Source organism: Manis javanica, chromosome 8 (genome assembly GCF_040802235.1).
Source record: "Manis javanica isolate MJ-LG chromosome 8, MJ_LKY, whole genome shotgun sequence".
Lineage (NCBI taxonomy): Eukaryota > Metazoa > Chordata > Mammalia > Pholidota > Manidae > Manis > Manis javanica.
The window spans coordinates 84,084,992-84,100,058 of NC_133163.1; the positions used below are offsets into that span (position 1 = coordinate 84,084,992).

At 45.9% G+C, this 15,067-nt stretch overlaps 1 protein-coding gene across 3 annotated transcripts in view; it reads right to left on the reverse strand.

Moving 5' to 3' along the window:
• The window catches only part of RYR3 (ryanodine receptor 3), a 506,091-nt gene that overhangs the window by 97,942 nt on the left and 393,082 nt on the right, over positions 1 to 15,067 (reverse strand). For all 3 annotated transcript variants that reach the window (XM_036998427.2, XM_036998418.2, XM_036998420.2), the window contains exons 47-52: positions 13,490 to 13,659; positions 10,932 to 11,152; positions 7,940 to 8,030; positions 6,177 to 6,317; positions 4,873 to 5,036; positions 2,390 to 2,468 (exon numbers count right to left, since the gene is read on the reverse strand). In XM_036998427.2, coding sequence (XP_036854322.2) covers positions 2,390 to 2,468; positions 4,873 to 5,036; positions 6,177 to 6,317; positions 7,940 to 8,030; positions 10,932 to 11,152; positions 13,490 to 13,659 — 866 coding nt within the window. The remainder of the gene's footprint in view (positions 1 to 2,389; positions 2,469 to 4,872; positions 5,037 to 6,176; positions 6,318 to 7,939; positions 8,031 to 10,931; positions 11,153 to 13,489; positions 13,660 to 15,067) is intronic.

The window sequence follows — 15,067 nt, forward strand, 5'->3', positions numbered from 1 at the left end:
TTTCTAAACTGCTGTCAGGTGATACTTATAAAATCACCCCAGTTGGGTTACTCAACTGCTTTAAAATTTTCTGACTCTCAGATTCTGTCATGGTAAAATCTAAACTCTTTCTGGCCTTTAAAGCTAAAGCAATTATCTTGTTGACTTTTTAGACTTCTCTCTCACACCCTTCTTCCCCTGCCCCGCTACGTGATCCCATCATAATGAACTATGGTTTCCCTGGGCGTATGCCTGCTCTGTGCTCGCTTCCCGGTGCCTAAGCAACCACCCATCCTCCTCGATCACATGCGGTAGGTGTCACCAGCTGGAGGAGGCATTCTGGGACCCCCACAGCTGGATTAGAGACCCCTCCTTTGTGCTCTAACCCTGTGCTCATGCCCATCACAGTAATGAACAACCTGTATAACAGTTGGTTTGTTTTGCTTATCCCAGAAGACTATAAAGTTCTTGAGAGCTGGGGGAAGTAGTCTTTTCCTGTTAGATAATCAATGCCCACCTGGCAATGGTGAGCAAACACATTTCTTTACAAACATGGAGCTTACAGTCCAGTGGAAGAGAGAGAGATTCATCTAATACCATACCAGTCAATATTTAGTTCACAACTGCTATAAATGTGTAACTGTTGGGAATCTAAATATATGAAACTGCTATAAAAATATTAGGAAGGCAAAGAGCAAGTGCTGTGAGGGCCAAAATCTGAGAAATCTGGAAAAGAGGCATCCTAGGAATTCGCACTGGGACAGGTATCTGAAGGACGAGCTGGTGGATGATGCCTGCAAGTGTGTGAGTGCAGGTCGGTACCTGGCTGAGGAAGAGGAGGCGTGTACACGTGTGCACATGAGAGAGACATGGCAAGACGGGGATGAGGCTGGAGGGCAGAAGGTGAAGGGAGAGATGAGGCTACAGATGGTAGGTAGTATCAGGCCATATTTAGGCCTTTAGATGAAGAATAATTAGACTCTCTCGAGAGGCTTTAACAAGGAGATGGGGCTAGGCTGGAAAACAGTGGCAGAACGTGAGCAAATTTGCCTGCTGGAACTTTCACATGCCAGCAGGGTAAGAACAGACTAGGGAAACTAGTCCAGAGGTTGTCACAATCATCCGGGCGGAAGATGACTGCAGCTTGGCCAACAGCCATGGCATGGGGACGGAGAACACTACATGAACTCGAGAGTGGAAGGAGGTCAGGTCCACATGGCTCAGTGAAGGACTGGATATTGCCATGGACGAGTGGAGGTGGCCCTTTTCCTGAATTTGTAGGCTGGCTGAATGGGTATATCTGAAGAGTGCTGAGAAAACACAGGAGCTCTAGAGCAAGCTGCAGCCCTTGCACCAAACCCAGTGGAGCCCCTGTTTTATAAAAAGTTTTACTGGAACACAGGCACATTCTCTCATTTAGTGTTGTCTGTGGCTGCATTTGTACTTCAAGGACAGAGATGAGTAAGTACAAAGGAGACCATCTGGCCCACAAAGCCTGAAATGTTTACTATCTGGCCCTTTACAGAAAGTTTGCCAACCCCTGCTCTAGAACGAGGTAGTGGCCCATTCTACAGTTACAATGAATGTTACTTATTAGTAGCCCCAAATAGGACTCATGAAAAAATAAGGACTGAGGCCAAAACAATACAGAGGCTGAGCCAGTGGTTCAAGGTGTCCCCCTTCCAGGGCACATTGCAAGGAGGTGGCTTTCTGTGACCTTGCTGTGGAGATGGACCCACTGTTGCAGGCTAGGAGCTGTAGCCGAGCAATGGCCCTGATCCTGAACTAGCTGCCCACAGGAATCCTGGGTGTCTCTGGCACATTCCTCCCACTTTGCCTGCCAGCATTAAAGGGCTGACAGAGCAATTAAACTTATTAAGCAGCCTGACCTCATGTGGAGAGGAATTTTAAACACCAGATGCACTAGCTTATTAATAAGGGAGCGTCTGCAAGTTCTGCTGCCTGCCATGGGAAGACATGGTGCTCCATAGGATACAATTCAGCTTCCTGGCAAGGGTAAGGCCTTCAATTTCATGCTCCCTTTTTCAATGCTACTACGCTCAGAGAAAAAAATCTAATGAAATTCTCCTACCCTGCATTCAGCATTTATGCCAAACACACACAAGCACGTGATTGGGTGCAAACTCCAAGAAATGCAACGTTAAGGAAGAAGTTGACACTCCCAGAGTCAATCATTGTCTTGATAAATACAAAAAACCACACCGGCTGCCACCACCGATTTCTCTGACCTCCACTCACCCTGGGAAGTGGCTGCTCAGAAGTAATGAATGCTCTTGGCACAGCGAGTCTGTCACTTAGACAAATCAGGCCGATTTCCAGGATTGGACCCTTTCATGTTCTTGAGCTGCTTTTTTCCCCTGACAATTGTCAGCTGGATGATAATCCCTACCTTGTCACAGGCCCATTTATCATGTGAGTGCTCAGCATACTTGGCGACGATGTATTCCAATTTCTCAGGCAAGGAGAAACTGTGAAATGAGAAGAAAGAAATTACAACCTCCCAAAGCATCTCAGCCAGATGTGCTAAAAAGGTGGCCAGAACCAGCCTTCAGCTGTCAGAAGTTGGATTTGCTCCACCAGCTAACGCCAGACTGAAGCTGGATTCAGACAGTGAACTTCCCGAGCCAAAGGCATGGCACGGCCGCCGGTCACAGACGCTCGCTGGGTCTAATCAGAGGCAGTCCCTGCAGGAGCGCCTAACTGCCCTTCAGCTGCCCTGGGTTCCCTTGGCTGCTGAAGCACCACTCTGGCTCCTGGGCCAGACCTCTCAGGTTAGCCTGTGAGACCCCCTTCACCCAAAGACACTGGTCTGTCATCTCACAGCTCCAGTCTGGGGATGGGAGAAATGGGTACCCGGAGGCCCAAAAAGTACAAAGTAGTGGTTCTCTACCTTTTTGGGTTGAGTGGCTCATGTTTAACTACTAGAACTTTAGAAGTATAGTAGTTTTCATTTGGTGGCTGCTTTTGTCCCTTCTGTTGGTTAAACACCCTCCATTTTCCTTTAAGGCTCAAGTCTTCTTGCACAGCATGCAGTCTTAAATTCCTAGAAGTGGAATTACTGGATCGAATGGTATTTCTCTTTTTAGTTTTTTTTCTTGAGGAACATCCATACTGCTTTCCACAGTGATTGTACCAATTTACATTCCCACTAACAGTGTAAGAGCATTCCCATTTCTCTACAACCTCTCCAACACTTGTTATTTTTTGTCTTTTGGATAGTGGTCATTCTAACAAGTATGAAGTAATATCTCATTGTGACTTTGATTTGCATTTCCCTGATGACTAGTGAAAAAGCATGGTTATTTTTAATAGAAGCAATCGGACCTTTACAGGATTGAAATATATCCTTTTATCAGCTGTGAGTTCTTATGCAAACTGTCACAGAAGCAGGCGCCCGGTGAGGCCAATCAGACTCGCTCTCTCGGAACATGCACCTTGAGTCAGGTGAGACCAGGGCAGCAAACTTTCAAGGCGATTCATCCCACGGGGATACCTGAAGATGGTCCATTTGGTCACTTGGCCTTGGTTGCTGAAGCCTGGCTAATCAGTCTTTTACTAGCTTTAGACAATGACCCTATATCTGTGCCATTAGGGGCTTTTCTGCTTGATGCCATCTTTTCAGCACATCTGGCTTAACTCTGCATAGTTCAGAGTTAGTTCTTGTTACTCCTATTACTTGAAGACCCATACTGATGTCAGAGGCCTATGTGAAGAAATTAGAACTCACAACATAACATGGAACCACTTGTCATTAGCAAATAATTTCTAGAGCTTAGTGCTGTCTCAGCATGTGGATAAAGGCATCCAAGTGGTACACCATCTGTCAGCTTGCAGCATACTAAAGTTTTCACAGGGCCAAGTTCTACAAAGTCAACACGTGCCTTCTCTTTGATCCCAGCTTGGTTTACCATGCCCCTTACCTCTTCCTTACAGCTGGTTTGATCCTGTTTCCCACTATCCACTCAGCTCAGGCTCCATCTGATGGAATGTGTACTTAATTTTCCCAAAAATGAATTTTATACATTATCAAAGCTGATAGCCCCTGGGAAGGGTTCCAGGCTATGCGTCTCTTATGAGATGTACTGCCACAAAACACAAGTCCAAGGGGCTCATATAGGACATTTTACTTTCTCTGCTCAAAAGCAATTTTTGAACTGCATTTAAAATGCACCTGGAGATGAAGACTGTATGTCCCAAGACACACAATCCTATCTGGAGCAGAACTGCCACAAGCCAATATTGAGCATGTGTTGTCCAATATTTTGTCCATGCCCTAACCATCACCTGTGAGTACTAGAGAATCAGAGGGAGAAATTAAAAGGTGCTACTTTAGGGTTGTTTCAAAGTTCCATTGTCCCTTGGCATGGTAAGGAATAGGTCCAGGCTCTCAAATAAGGACCCCATGCTATCTTGCCTTCACCCCGAAGCCTTGCCGGAGCTCCGCTGATTGTTATTTATGCAGCTGTTTTGATGTATGATGCTATGAGAACTGCACAGGCCTAATTCACAAAGAGCAAAGATTTTGTCAAAGAACTCATTAATAAGTTAATTGCATAATTTGTCAGGGTGGTTCCTGCAGTGCCTCAGATGACATTTATTTGTGGATAACATCCATTTCTTACAAAAAATAAACCAACCCCACCCTTTAAAAAAGAAAGCTCAGAACATAATAGTGCAGTACATAATCACATTTGAATGGATTAAAGCTTCAGGAATTGAGGACACACTCCAGGGCCTGAAGTGACTTATAGTGCCAAGGGAAGTGATGGACAGCATTGGCAGGAGGGAAGGAGGGGAAGCTTAAGCTTCTTGCTTCTTCTGAAAGAGAAACACTGGCCACTGGGATCAGCTTAGAGAAGGTTCTGGACTCACTTCATGGTGTTAATAGGTTTGGGGTCAAAGTTGCCATCTGCATCCACTGAGATCTGCTTCTCCAACGTGGTGGAGATCCTGGCATCTACGTAATCTGGTGGCAAGGCCCCAGCTATGGCACTGAGACAAGGCAGGGCCATTCGGAAAAGATCTGGGTTGTACTTCTGTGAGGAAAAACAAAGACCATGTCAGTAGACACTGGAGCCATGGCCAGCCAGGCAGAGCCGTTCACTGTGACCCGAAAGAAATCAAAAGCTTGCATTTGTCCAGGTTAACCAAAATGGGGAACAAGTAAGCCCTTTAATACTTTCTGGTGGAGGCTGAGGGATCCTTGGAAGTTGAAGTGACGATCCACAAAGCCTTCACGTTATTACCTCCCAAACAATTAATTCCAAGACTAGCTAAGGGTTAACATGGTTCTCACTAGGCCAGGAAAGTCCATAAACTTGTCTGCTGTAGGCCGTGACTGGAGAGCACTGCCAGCCTCCTCAGTAGCTGACACCACCAGCAGAGGGCGCAGTATCACTCCCCTTCTCTTTTAACTAGGACAGGAAGACATTTCAGACAGATAGCATGGGGTTGGAAAGCTTTTATCTGCTCACAAAAGACCTAAGGAATACAGGAGGAAAGAAACAGTAAGTGCAGACAGCCAAAGGACTGCAGCTCCTCTATGCTCCAGATGTCTGTAGGACCGTCAGATGGACTCATTTTGTGCTTTTAAAGCTGATAATCTCAAAGAGCTAAATAAACTGGGTTAAGGAAAGTGGGAAGTAAGGCTGAGAGTTGGAACTGTATTTTAATTGGACTGCACAGTAAGGCTTGGGATTCAGAAGCCCTCAGTTCTCACTCAGTCTCTTATTCAAACAAGAGGCTGTGAAGAATCTCCCCCTGAATGCCCGAGGTCTTCTATAAATCCCAGCATCAGAGCAGATGTTAGGCTTCCCTATGCTTGATCCTGGTCAAGGCTGGCTGATAGGGCTGCACAACGGTGGGCAAAAGGGACAGGGGCTGGGTGAGTCCTTAAGACTGAAGCTAGGAAACAGTTTTGTAATTTGCTCTGGAAGTCCTTCTCCCATGGATTAGCTTTGTGAGTCTGGCAAACTATTCAACCGCTACTTTTCCTGCAGAGTGAGATTCAGGTAGTTCCTAATTCAGGGAGTTGAGGTAAGGATGAATGTAATCTGCTTTGAAGGATATGCACAGTTCCCAGCATGAGATAAAGGCTGCAGAGAACTTAGTTATTATTGTTCACAGGTGTGTGGGCCATGAGGGCCTCCCTTTTGTTCAGGAAGTGCTACCATCACCTTATGGGACAGGGAGTCAAAGACCCCCCAGAAGAGCTTCTCCGTCAGGTGCAGCTCCTCCTCCACGGCCAGTCCGTAGCTCCCCCAACCCGACGGCAGGCAGTAATACTTCCAGCACTGCTCATAGTGATTCGTCAGAAGCTGGGAGGTTCAGAACAGGATCGCACCAGCGGGTTAACATAGAGAAGGCCCACAGGCATCCACCACATATGGGGGAGAACAAAACAGCAAGCAGCCATCATGAGCGTGGGACCCACAGCTGAGACATATGGGTGATCTGCAGACAGGCTCCCCACCACCACGGGGAACTGGCTGCTTTCCTGCTTAATGAGCACGAGCCTGAGCAATCTGCCTGGTTATCTTGTGCTCCCTAATGTGCTCCTGGAAGTTACTGGGAAATGGAGAGGACATGTTTCTACTCAAATGAGAAAACACTTCCCTATGAAAGTGGTCCCATGTGCTGCTGTTCCAGCCACTCAGGTGTGGCAAGAATTTCTCCTGATACATTTGCTTCTAAGTCTGGAAGATCCTAAGTGCTGCTGACATGGGGAGCATACTGTGGGTCTAAAGGTATATCTACACTGCCCTCTGCCCAGGGCTTCTTTGCTTTTCACTCAAGCCTTCTGGTGGCCTGGCTACGTTACAACAGTTCCACATTCGGCCAGTAGAGGGCAGAAGTGCACTATCAATGGTCCCATCCCAGCAGGTGGGATCCACATCCTCTTCAGAAAAATCCCACTGGTACTAGAGGTAAAACTTGAGTTTACTATGTGCAGTCAGTGTTGTCTTCTTGGGAGACAGAATCCAGAAGACAGTACAGGCCTGCCAAGGAAGCAATGCCAAGCTGAAATGTGAAAGTTGTGGTTTTCGGCTCAAGTACTTCTTGGGATTAAGATTAGACAGAATGAGCCCCTGGAGGGTGGTAGGATCTCTGAAACATACAAGCTGCTTTCTGCCTGGCATGGAAACAGAGACTGAACTAAAGGCTTCTGGGAATTCTGTTTACCCTAGTAAAATCCTTGCTTGGGCTATTTCTGAAAAGTTCTGTTAAAATCATCAGGCATGATTATCAGGCATGATTTTCAGGCATGGCTGGCCACTGCTGACACAAGGAATATGCACTATGGCCAGTGCCTCAGAGGTCCAAGATAAATAGTGCCTTCTTGTGTCAGCTGATTCTGGTGCCCTCCTACCCAGGCCCAGGTGCTCCCAGGGCTAGTGATAAAAATATCCGTAATTTATGAGAAAGTCAGGAATGAGATAGAGCAGATTGGTGGATTTACTTTTCATTAATGAGGAAAACAAGAGAAAATAGTAAGAAAACAAACTAGAAGGACATTACAAAGGCAAAAAATGGCACAAAAGAGTGTGGACCAGAAAAGGGACATTTTAGTTTCTGTACTTGGGTGAATAATCACAGGGTCTTCAAAGATCTTTGCAGCTGAAAACATTCTAAACACCCAATTGGAGCAGGAAAGCACAAAATCCATGCCCCTACCCCCACCCCCATAACCTCTGCCTAATAACCAGTAGTCAGTGGTGGCAACTAAAGAAAACTGGAGCACTTCATTAATCTGGCAGATCCTGCTCTTCGACCTGGACATTCAGGAAGGGGTTTGACTTTGGGGGTGGTATCTTGTTAGCCCTCAGAGGAGTAAAGCACATTGAGTGTGTCTTTTGCTCCCCCCATTGTGAAGACCTTGTGTTTTACAAGGCAAGTTTGCTGGGCCATGGACTGTGTTTCTGTGCCGAGAGAGGTTTACCTTCAGGGGCATCATGCAGTATTCGTTCAGTTGCGGCACATCAAAAACAAGACGGCGTAGGAGCTGCTGCAGCATGGAAGGCTTCAGGTGACTGCAGCATGGAATAAAAACAACGGGAGGGCAGGATGAAAGAAATATGGAAGGACATGAAGGAAGAATGAAAGATACATCCGCAATGAACATATAGCAGAGCTAAGCCTCAACATAATTAGCTCCTGAAACACAAGATCTTGTGGAAACCACAGTCAATGATAAAACACCTCGAAAACTGAGTATCACTAAAATATAGAAAGAGGGATGTGTGGTTAATGCATCAAGATACCTAAGGTTAAATTCCAGTCATACAGGAAAAGATGTTCTAGGGTCTGTGCACACTCAAAATACAGCCACTGGTTATGCACAAAAATTTAACAGAAAGAAGGTGCAGTTGATTTTATAGCCTCCTTTAAGGGCAGACCTTGCACTCTGCCAAGGGAGAAGCCAGCTGACCTGCTGCACAGGTGGAATCTGAGGCCACCTACTGGTGTGATCCGAAGGGAACTTAAAGACCCTCTGAGTTACTACTAGCCATGTGTGAAATTCTCCCTATTGGAATCATTTCTTTGGATTAAGATCTGTCCTCAAAAACTCCTTTAACAGGCCACTGCAGTGACTAATCAGAGAACAATTCATCAAATAATCAAGAAGTTCATGACTTTGGTATTTGGTGCCAGTAAATTCTGAGAAGGAGAGAGGAGAGATAAGTACCATTGACTTGGCTTTTGTTTTTAGACTGGCAAACTGTTTAAAAGCCTAGTGGAACCTTTGGATTCTCTCCACAGAGAGGGCACACAGACATCCACCCAGCGGGGCATGTGGGTTCAGTTCCTGAACCTCTGCCTTCCTTCCCAGAGATGCCTGGGGGAACCGTGGAGGCCAAGTCAGTAACGCTGATGTTAAATGCCAGAATGTGAGGAACGGAAGCCTCAGAGGCCCCAGAGCCAGAGGACAGGTGTGAACAGAGGTGAGCAAATCTCTTGGTTCACAGCTTCCCCAGGAGCTAGCCTTGTGGCAAACAGGGGCAGTCAGACCACACAGCGAGTGAATGGCCCTGTTGCTGAAGCTAGTGCTTATAATGTAAAATTCCTCAGTTTTTCACATTGCTTACAATTAAGTAAAATCACTAATTTTAAGACTTTTTTGAATAAATCAAGGAGTGAAATAAATCTCTGATGTTATTAATCCCTAACTTACTAAGGATAAATAATGGCAAATCTAGTTAAGTATCAGTGTGCTGTATCTAGAGCCCAAAGGAACTGAGAGGAGAATGCGTACAGAATCCCCTCAGACTACCGTGGTCGGGCTGTGAGCTCAGTGCTTGGTTTGATATAAAATTCTACTTTCCCCAAGGTCTGATCACTTAGAGACCTTTGCAGCTAAGATCAGTGTTACTAACCTGACTTGATTACCAGGAGATAGCTAATGTTGCAAGATGGGGCTCCTGGGCTGGTCTGGCTCCTAAGGCCCCTGGTAAGCTCACATGAGTGCAGGCAGAGCAGTGTGCGCCCACTGCCGACGCAGTTAGCAGCCAACCACAGAACCGGTGCTGACGGGGAGGGGCTCCTTTTGTGTGAACTCATTATTAATTCCCTTGCCACCACTGAGAAGAAACCCTGGCTGTTCTGTGGATTCTTAGAGGCCTGAATGCACGTTTACTAAGCTTTGCCTCCTCCAAGACCAAAAGCATTCTAATGAGCTTAATGCAGTTATTATAATCTTGGAATGAATGAAGTGGCATCAGAGTATAGGGCCTGCTTTTGGTAGGGAAGTTCAGAGAGAAACCCTTTGATTGGGGTTCCCACACCCTCCATCCTCTGCCTCTACTCCACACCCCAGGTGAAGAGTACTGTCTGACACAGCTTGACCCCAAAAGTAGTTGAAGCCTGTAAGCCTTAGAAAAATGACAGCAGATAGTTTAATTGTAATAACACATTAAAGATGTAAAACACATTGTTATGCTTGACATATAAGTGTGAGATTGCCTTTTAGCTTGCTGTTCTAAAAAGACCCATCAAGTCCTGTTTTCTAGGCAGCCCTAGCTCCCTGGTACACAGTTCTCTCTGGGTTATTCAGAAACAACTCCTTCACCCAGACTCAGGACCACCTGCAGCTGGCTGCTGAAGGGGATGTGTGCTGATCCTGTCTTCAGAACAACCCTATGTAGCGCTTTCAGTCCTGGCTGCCTTGTGGAAGCACTTGGAGAGCTTCAAAGGCTGGCGGCCCATCCCTTAAGGTTTGATTTTGTGGGCTGAGGTGTGGCCCAGACACTGGGGGATTTATTTCATGGCTCCCCATGTGATTCTAATATACAGCTGAGATGGAAAAGCACTGGCTTAAAACAGCAGGGAAGGTCTTGGACCAGGCCGCTTAGATCTGCTATTGGAAGGGCCCTTCTGCCTTTGACCCGACCTGCCTTGATGTGGTTTCCTGAGGACCTAAGGCTCTCAGGGGTGACTCCACCCTTTGTCCTTGATAGTCTCTGATGCCATCTGCAGTGGTGAAAACTAATTTCCCGCTGGGACTGGAGATGCCTTTTTTCTTTGCTTCAGGTCTGTGAGGTGGGCTGCTTTGATTCATACTCCAAGAGACTGGTCACTGCGTAGAGTGGGAAAAATCTGCTTCTGGCTCTATTTTAGGATCCAAAACATTAGTTCTTAATCTGATCACATCAGGCCTAAAAGACAGTCTCATTTCTTGGTCCACCAACCCCACAGAGCCTGAGCGGTGCCCCCACTTCACCATGGTGAGAGATGATCCTCCAGGAAGAGATGATCAGAAAGAGCCTGTGGCAAATGGGGGACCCAGCACATACTAAGAGGAGAGATCTGGGGGTGTGTTGATATATGGCAAAGGCCTGGAAGCTTCCTGGACTCATCAGGTTTTAGATGGTACAATTAAATGCAGCTGACTGGGATGCATACACAGAGGTGAAAACAGGGGAGGGGCTACTTACTTGCAAATGGCAAGCAGGCATTCCTCTATGGTGTCCCTCTGAGCTTTGGTGAGGGAACGCCCCTTGGAAAGCCTGTATACTGTCTGTAGTGTAGAGTCGATCAAAGAGGTGTAGTGCTCTGTTCCAGCAAAGAGAGGGGCGCATCTTGTGAGCAGTGGGAGCACAGCCGAGCATATATACCTATTCAGTGCAAGTGCAGCCTCTGTGGTGCTCAGGAAAACCTAGGAAAGGTGAACGGGACACTGGTTAATCTCTCCAGGAAAGAGAGTAAAGCTTACCCCATGTACTGAGCCCCAATCTAGCAGGAGGAAGCAGCTTACACAGAAAAATGTTTCATAACGATAGAGTGCACAACTTTCTTCCTTGTCAGCAGATCTATTTCTCTTTTGCACATTAAATGAAAATTCAGGTTAACAGAAAAACTAAACAGAAGAAAAGCAAAGGCTGGCTGGCCCTAACTCATTCCAAATGATCCACAAACATCTGTTTCTCTCAAAGAAGTCCAAACCCTTATTGAAATCAGCTGGTGACTGGTCTAACCCAACATCATTGATGTTTGCAAAGTCCAGCTGCTAAGCTACTAATTATTATTTTGGTTTAACTCTTCTTTCTCACTTTATGGAGACTCACAAATGGCCCCTCTTGTGATTTTGAGATCAGTAAATGGTTAAAGGCCAAGCAAGCTCTCCAGCTTACTGGGTTTTGTGACAATTTTACAGAGAGCAAGTGGAGATCTGAACCCCATCACTTAGTTCGTGAGCAATTCATAATCCGATAAATGACCTGAGGGTAGGTCCCACCGCAGGGACCCAGCTGTGCATCTGAAAAAGTGCACATGGCATAGAAACCTGGGGCCTTCACTAAAACGCTGATGTAACTCTTGTTCACAGTGTCTTCTCCTGTTCTCTTAGACAGGCTGGATGCAACAAAGGCCCACTACTTACACTAAATATATAGCCAAAGCATATTTAACTACCATTTTTGAAAACTACAGAACTTCAAAAGGAACCCTGAGATCCACAGAAATGAAATATTATCATTCTTTTCTGTGATCACCCAACCATTATATCTATACGTGTTTTCTATAACTTATGATTTGATAAACTGTTTTCTTTGAACTATACACATTTCTGGGTGTTCCTATTAACTGCCCAAAGTTTGTCTTCTAGAGGCTTCAGTAATCATAATGAAAGAAATGGCTAATCTTTCACACCTCACTTTAGTAGAGTTGCTAAAATGAGGAAGAACAGAGCATTGATTCCAGTGGCTTAAAGGTTTTCAAAAGAGAATGCTTTAAAGAGCACGTGCTGAGGAGCTGAATATAAAACTTCTCTTGCTGTGAAGGTGCTTAGACAAGCATGTGATTTGAACACCATATGCTAGAATAGCATTTGCTGTTTATTTGGTCTATAAACAAAATTAAATGCCTTGATCTGGAACCTTGGGAATGTACCACAAGTTAGAAGTATTATTTTTTAAATAAAGGAATTTATGGAAAAGCTCAAAACAAAACTAGTGGTGGAAGCAGTTTTAATTATTGAAAAAGATCATATGCCCCTAATATCTACACGGACATACCATTTCTTATCCCTGTGCCACAGATAGGGATGATGCTCCCATTCAGATTGAGGCTCACAGTGCTTTCCATTTCTGGGCAACCCCATCCATTTCTGAGTAACACATTCAAGTGAAAGGTTAAGGTATAGGCTAGATGACCATCCAGCACAGAGCTCAGACTTCTATCTCTGTGGGACACCAGGTGGAGCCTTTAAGAAACTTTATGACTGAACAAGAAATGCCTGTGGCTCTTTAAAAACAGCCCTAAGCTGCAAAGATGTTTTTAGAATTGAGCTGATCAAAGTGGCTTTTCTTCTTGGACCCAGGACTCCCAGTGCACTGTCTCTCTGCTTAGTCCTGGCATGGGGCATCAGGCATCTCTGCTCCTGCGGCCTCCAGTCTCAGTGCCCACTGCTGTTGGATGACTCCACCTCACCCGTGACTTCCAAACTGGGATCTGCTCTTGGCCTCTGGTCCTGACCGTGTCATGCCCTGGGCCTCAGACTGTCCTTGATGGTCAGTGCATGAATCAGGAGCATGGGAAGAGCATTCCCAGCCCGTGGTGCTGCTAGCTTGCCTTTTTCATAAGCAGTAGAGCCATGGTTCTCAACTGGGGGTGATTTTGTCTCCCAGGGGACATGTGGTGAGTTCTAGAACTGTTTTATGGGTGGTGCTGCTGGTGCCTAGCAGGTAGAGCCCAGAGATGCTGTGAAAGATCCTACAATGTACAGGATGCCCCCCCAACCCCCATAACAAATAGTGCCGAGGTCAAGAAATTCACAACAGAGGAAGCTGGACTGAATATTTGAGGTTAGCTTTACCGACATCTAAGTCTCTGGTCCAATAAATCAAGGTCTTCCATTTCTTGGTGCCTGTGTTTCCTCACCTTTTAGCACAGGCTACTAATGTGATTGCTGAGTACAGAGAAAAAGTTCACTTTGAGGTACAATGTTACTGATTTACAATGATGGAAAAAACTCTTTCTTATTTCAGCCACTTACTGTGTCCAGAGAGGCAGAGGCTCTTAAGTCAGGTAAAAATCCAACCTCGAGCAAGTGGAGCAGAAAAGCTTGATCCTTAATGCCGTAAACACGGTCCAAGAACAGTACCATGGGTGCCTTGTGGTCAGGGCAGAAACTGGCCACCACGTTGGGCTCGCTGACCGATCCGTCTGAAAGACACATGGACAAGGTCATTCCCCTCTCCCATCTCACAGCCTCACAGGCAGTGCAGAGCTTGTCTGTCTGTGGCTTATTCTCCTAACAAGCCAACAGGAATTTTGGAAATAATACAATAATTGTGTTGGAGACAGCTTTAAAGTGGCTTGGAAGAGCTGATTATTAAAGTTGCAGGAATTTTGTAAACCAGTTGTTAGACATGCCCGTCATTAAAAACTAAAATTCACAACTAAGCAAATTGTTACAAAGTTAACACTCAAAACTCATCACTTCCTAAGTCTTTTATCATAAACTATACTCTTGAGATTATTTACGTCTATTTTATTTGTATGTTGGGGGTACAGTACAATGATGTGCTACGTGCACGCTCTTCAGGCTCAGAGACAGCACATTGGTAGCTTGAAACTGCATACAGTAACTCTAATCTTATTTTAATAAAGAGGTTCTAAGTGAGGTGTGGAGTACTGTGACGAAGATAAAAATCGCTTGACTTGGAGAGTAAAGACAGGATTTTGAAAGAGGATAAAAAAGAAAAGCAGTCTTCTTCCTTTTTGGAACACCAAAAAACGAGGAGGAAGAGCCCCTAATGATCAAGCTGTAGACAGAGCATAATTAAATACTGCGCTTCATCAGGCACACTGAGCCGCAAAGACTGAGTGCCCTCAAGCCCAGACTGCGCTCCGTGCAGCGGTCGGGGCAGGACAGGGAGGCACGTGGAAAGGAACCTTGTCGTCTGGATGCCGCCTGCTTTTCCTTTCCAGGGCCCTGGGAGGGGTAGGGTCTGGGCAGCTGAGGCTGAATTAATCTCTCAGACACACCTGGTGTTTTGAGGAATGGTATTTTTATGGGGTATTAATGTTCTGTGTTCAAAATGTTGGGGAAACATTGAGTTCAACATTTATTCTCTTTATCCTATTTTTCCCCAGAGGTTCTATAATGTTAATGTGCTTCATGAAGTTCTGTGATATTTTCAACAGTGACATCACCAAGGTTGAGGACAAAGAGACCTTAAGTCTCCATCCACCTCAAAGATCAACAATTAGTCTGCTATCCATGAACAGAAACAGCACTACGGGAGCTCATGGATCTACATAGGCTTCAACACAGGGAAACAAAACCCTGAGAATAACTGCACAGAAAAGAGAAGGAGAGCCTGCATCTTGCCTGCATCTTGGGCCAGCATGGGAGGGAGTGGCCTAGCTGGGAAGAGGGCAGCGGGGAGAGCCATCAGCTCCCCAACCTTCTTCAGCACTACATGAAGGACCCCCTTCAGTCTGACCCCACCCAGAGGCTGGCAGAGCTGAGAGGGCTAGCGATAGCCAGGAACAAGAAAGGAGGGCCGGGGCTACCTGTATCAGCCACACAGCGGCAGCCACCGAGGTTCCCGGCTGCCTTCTCTGC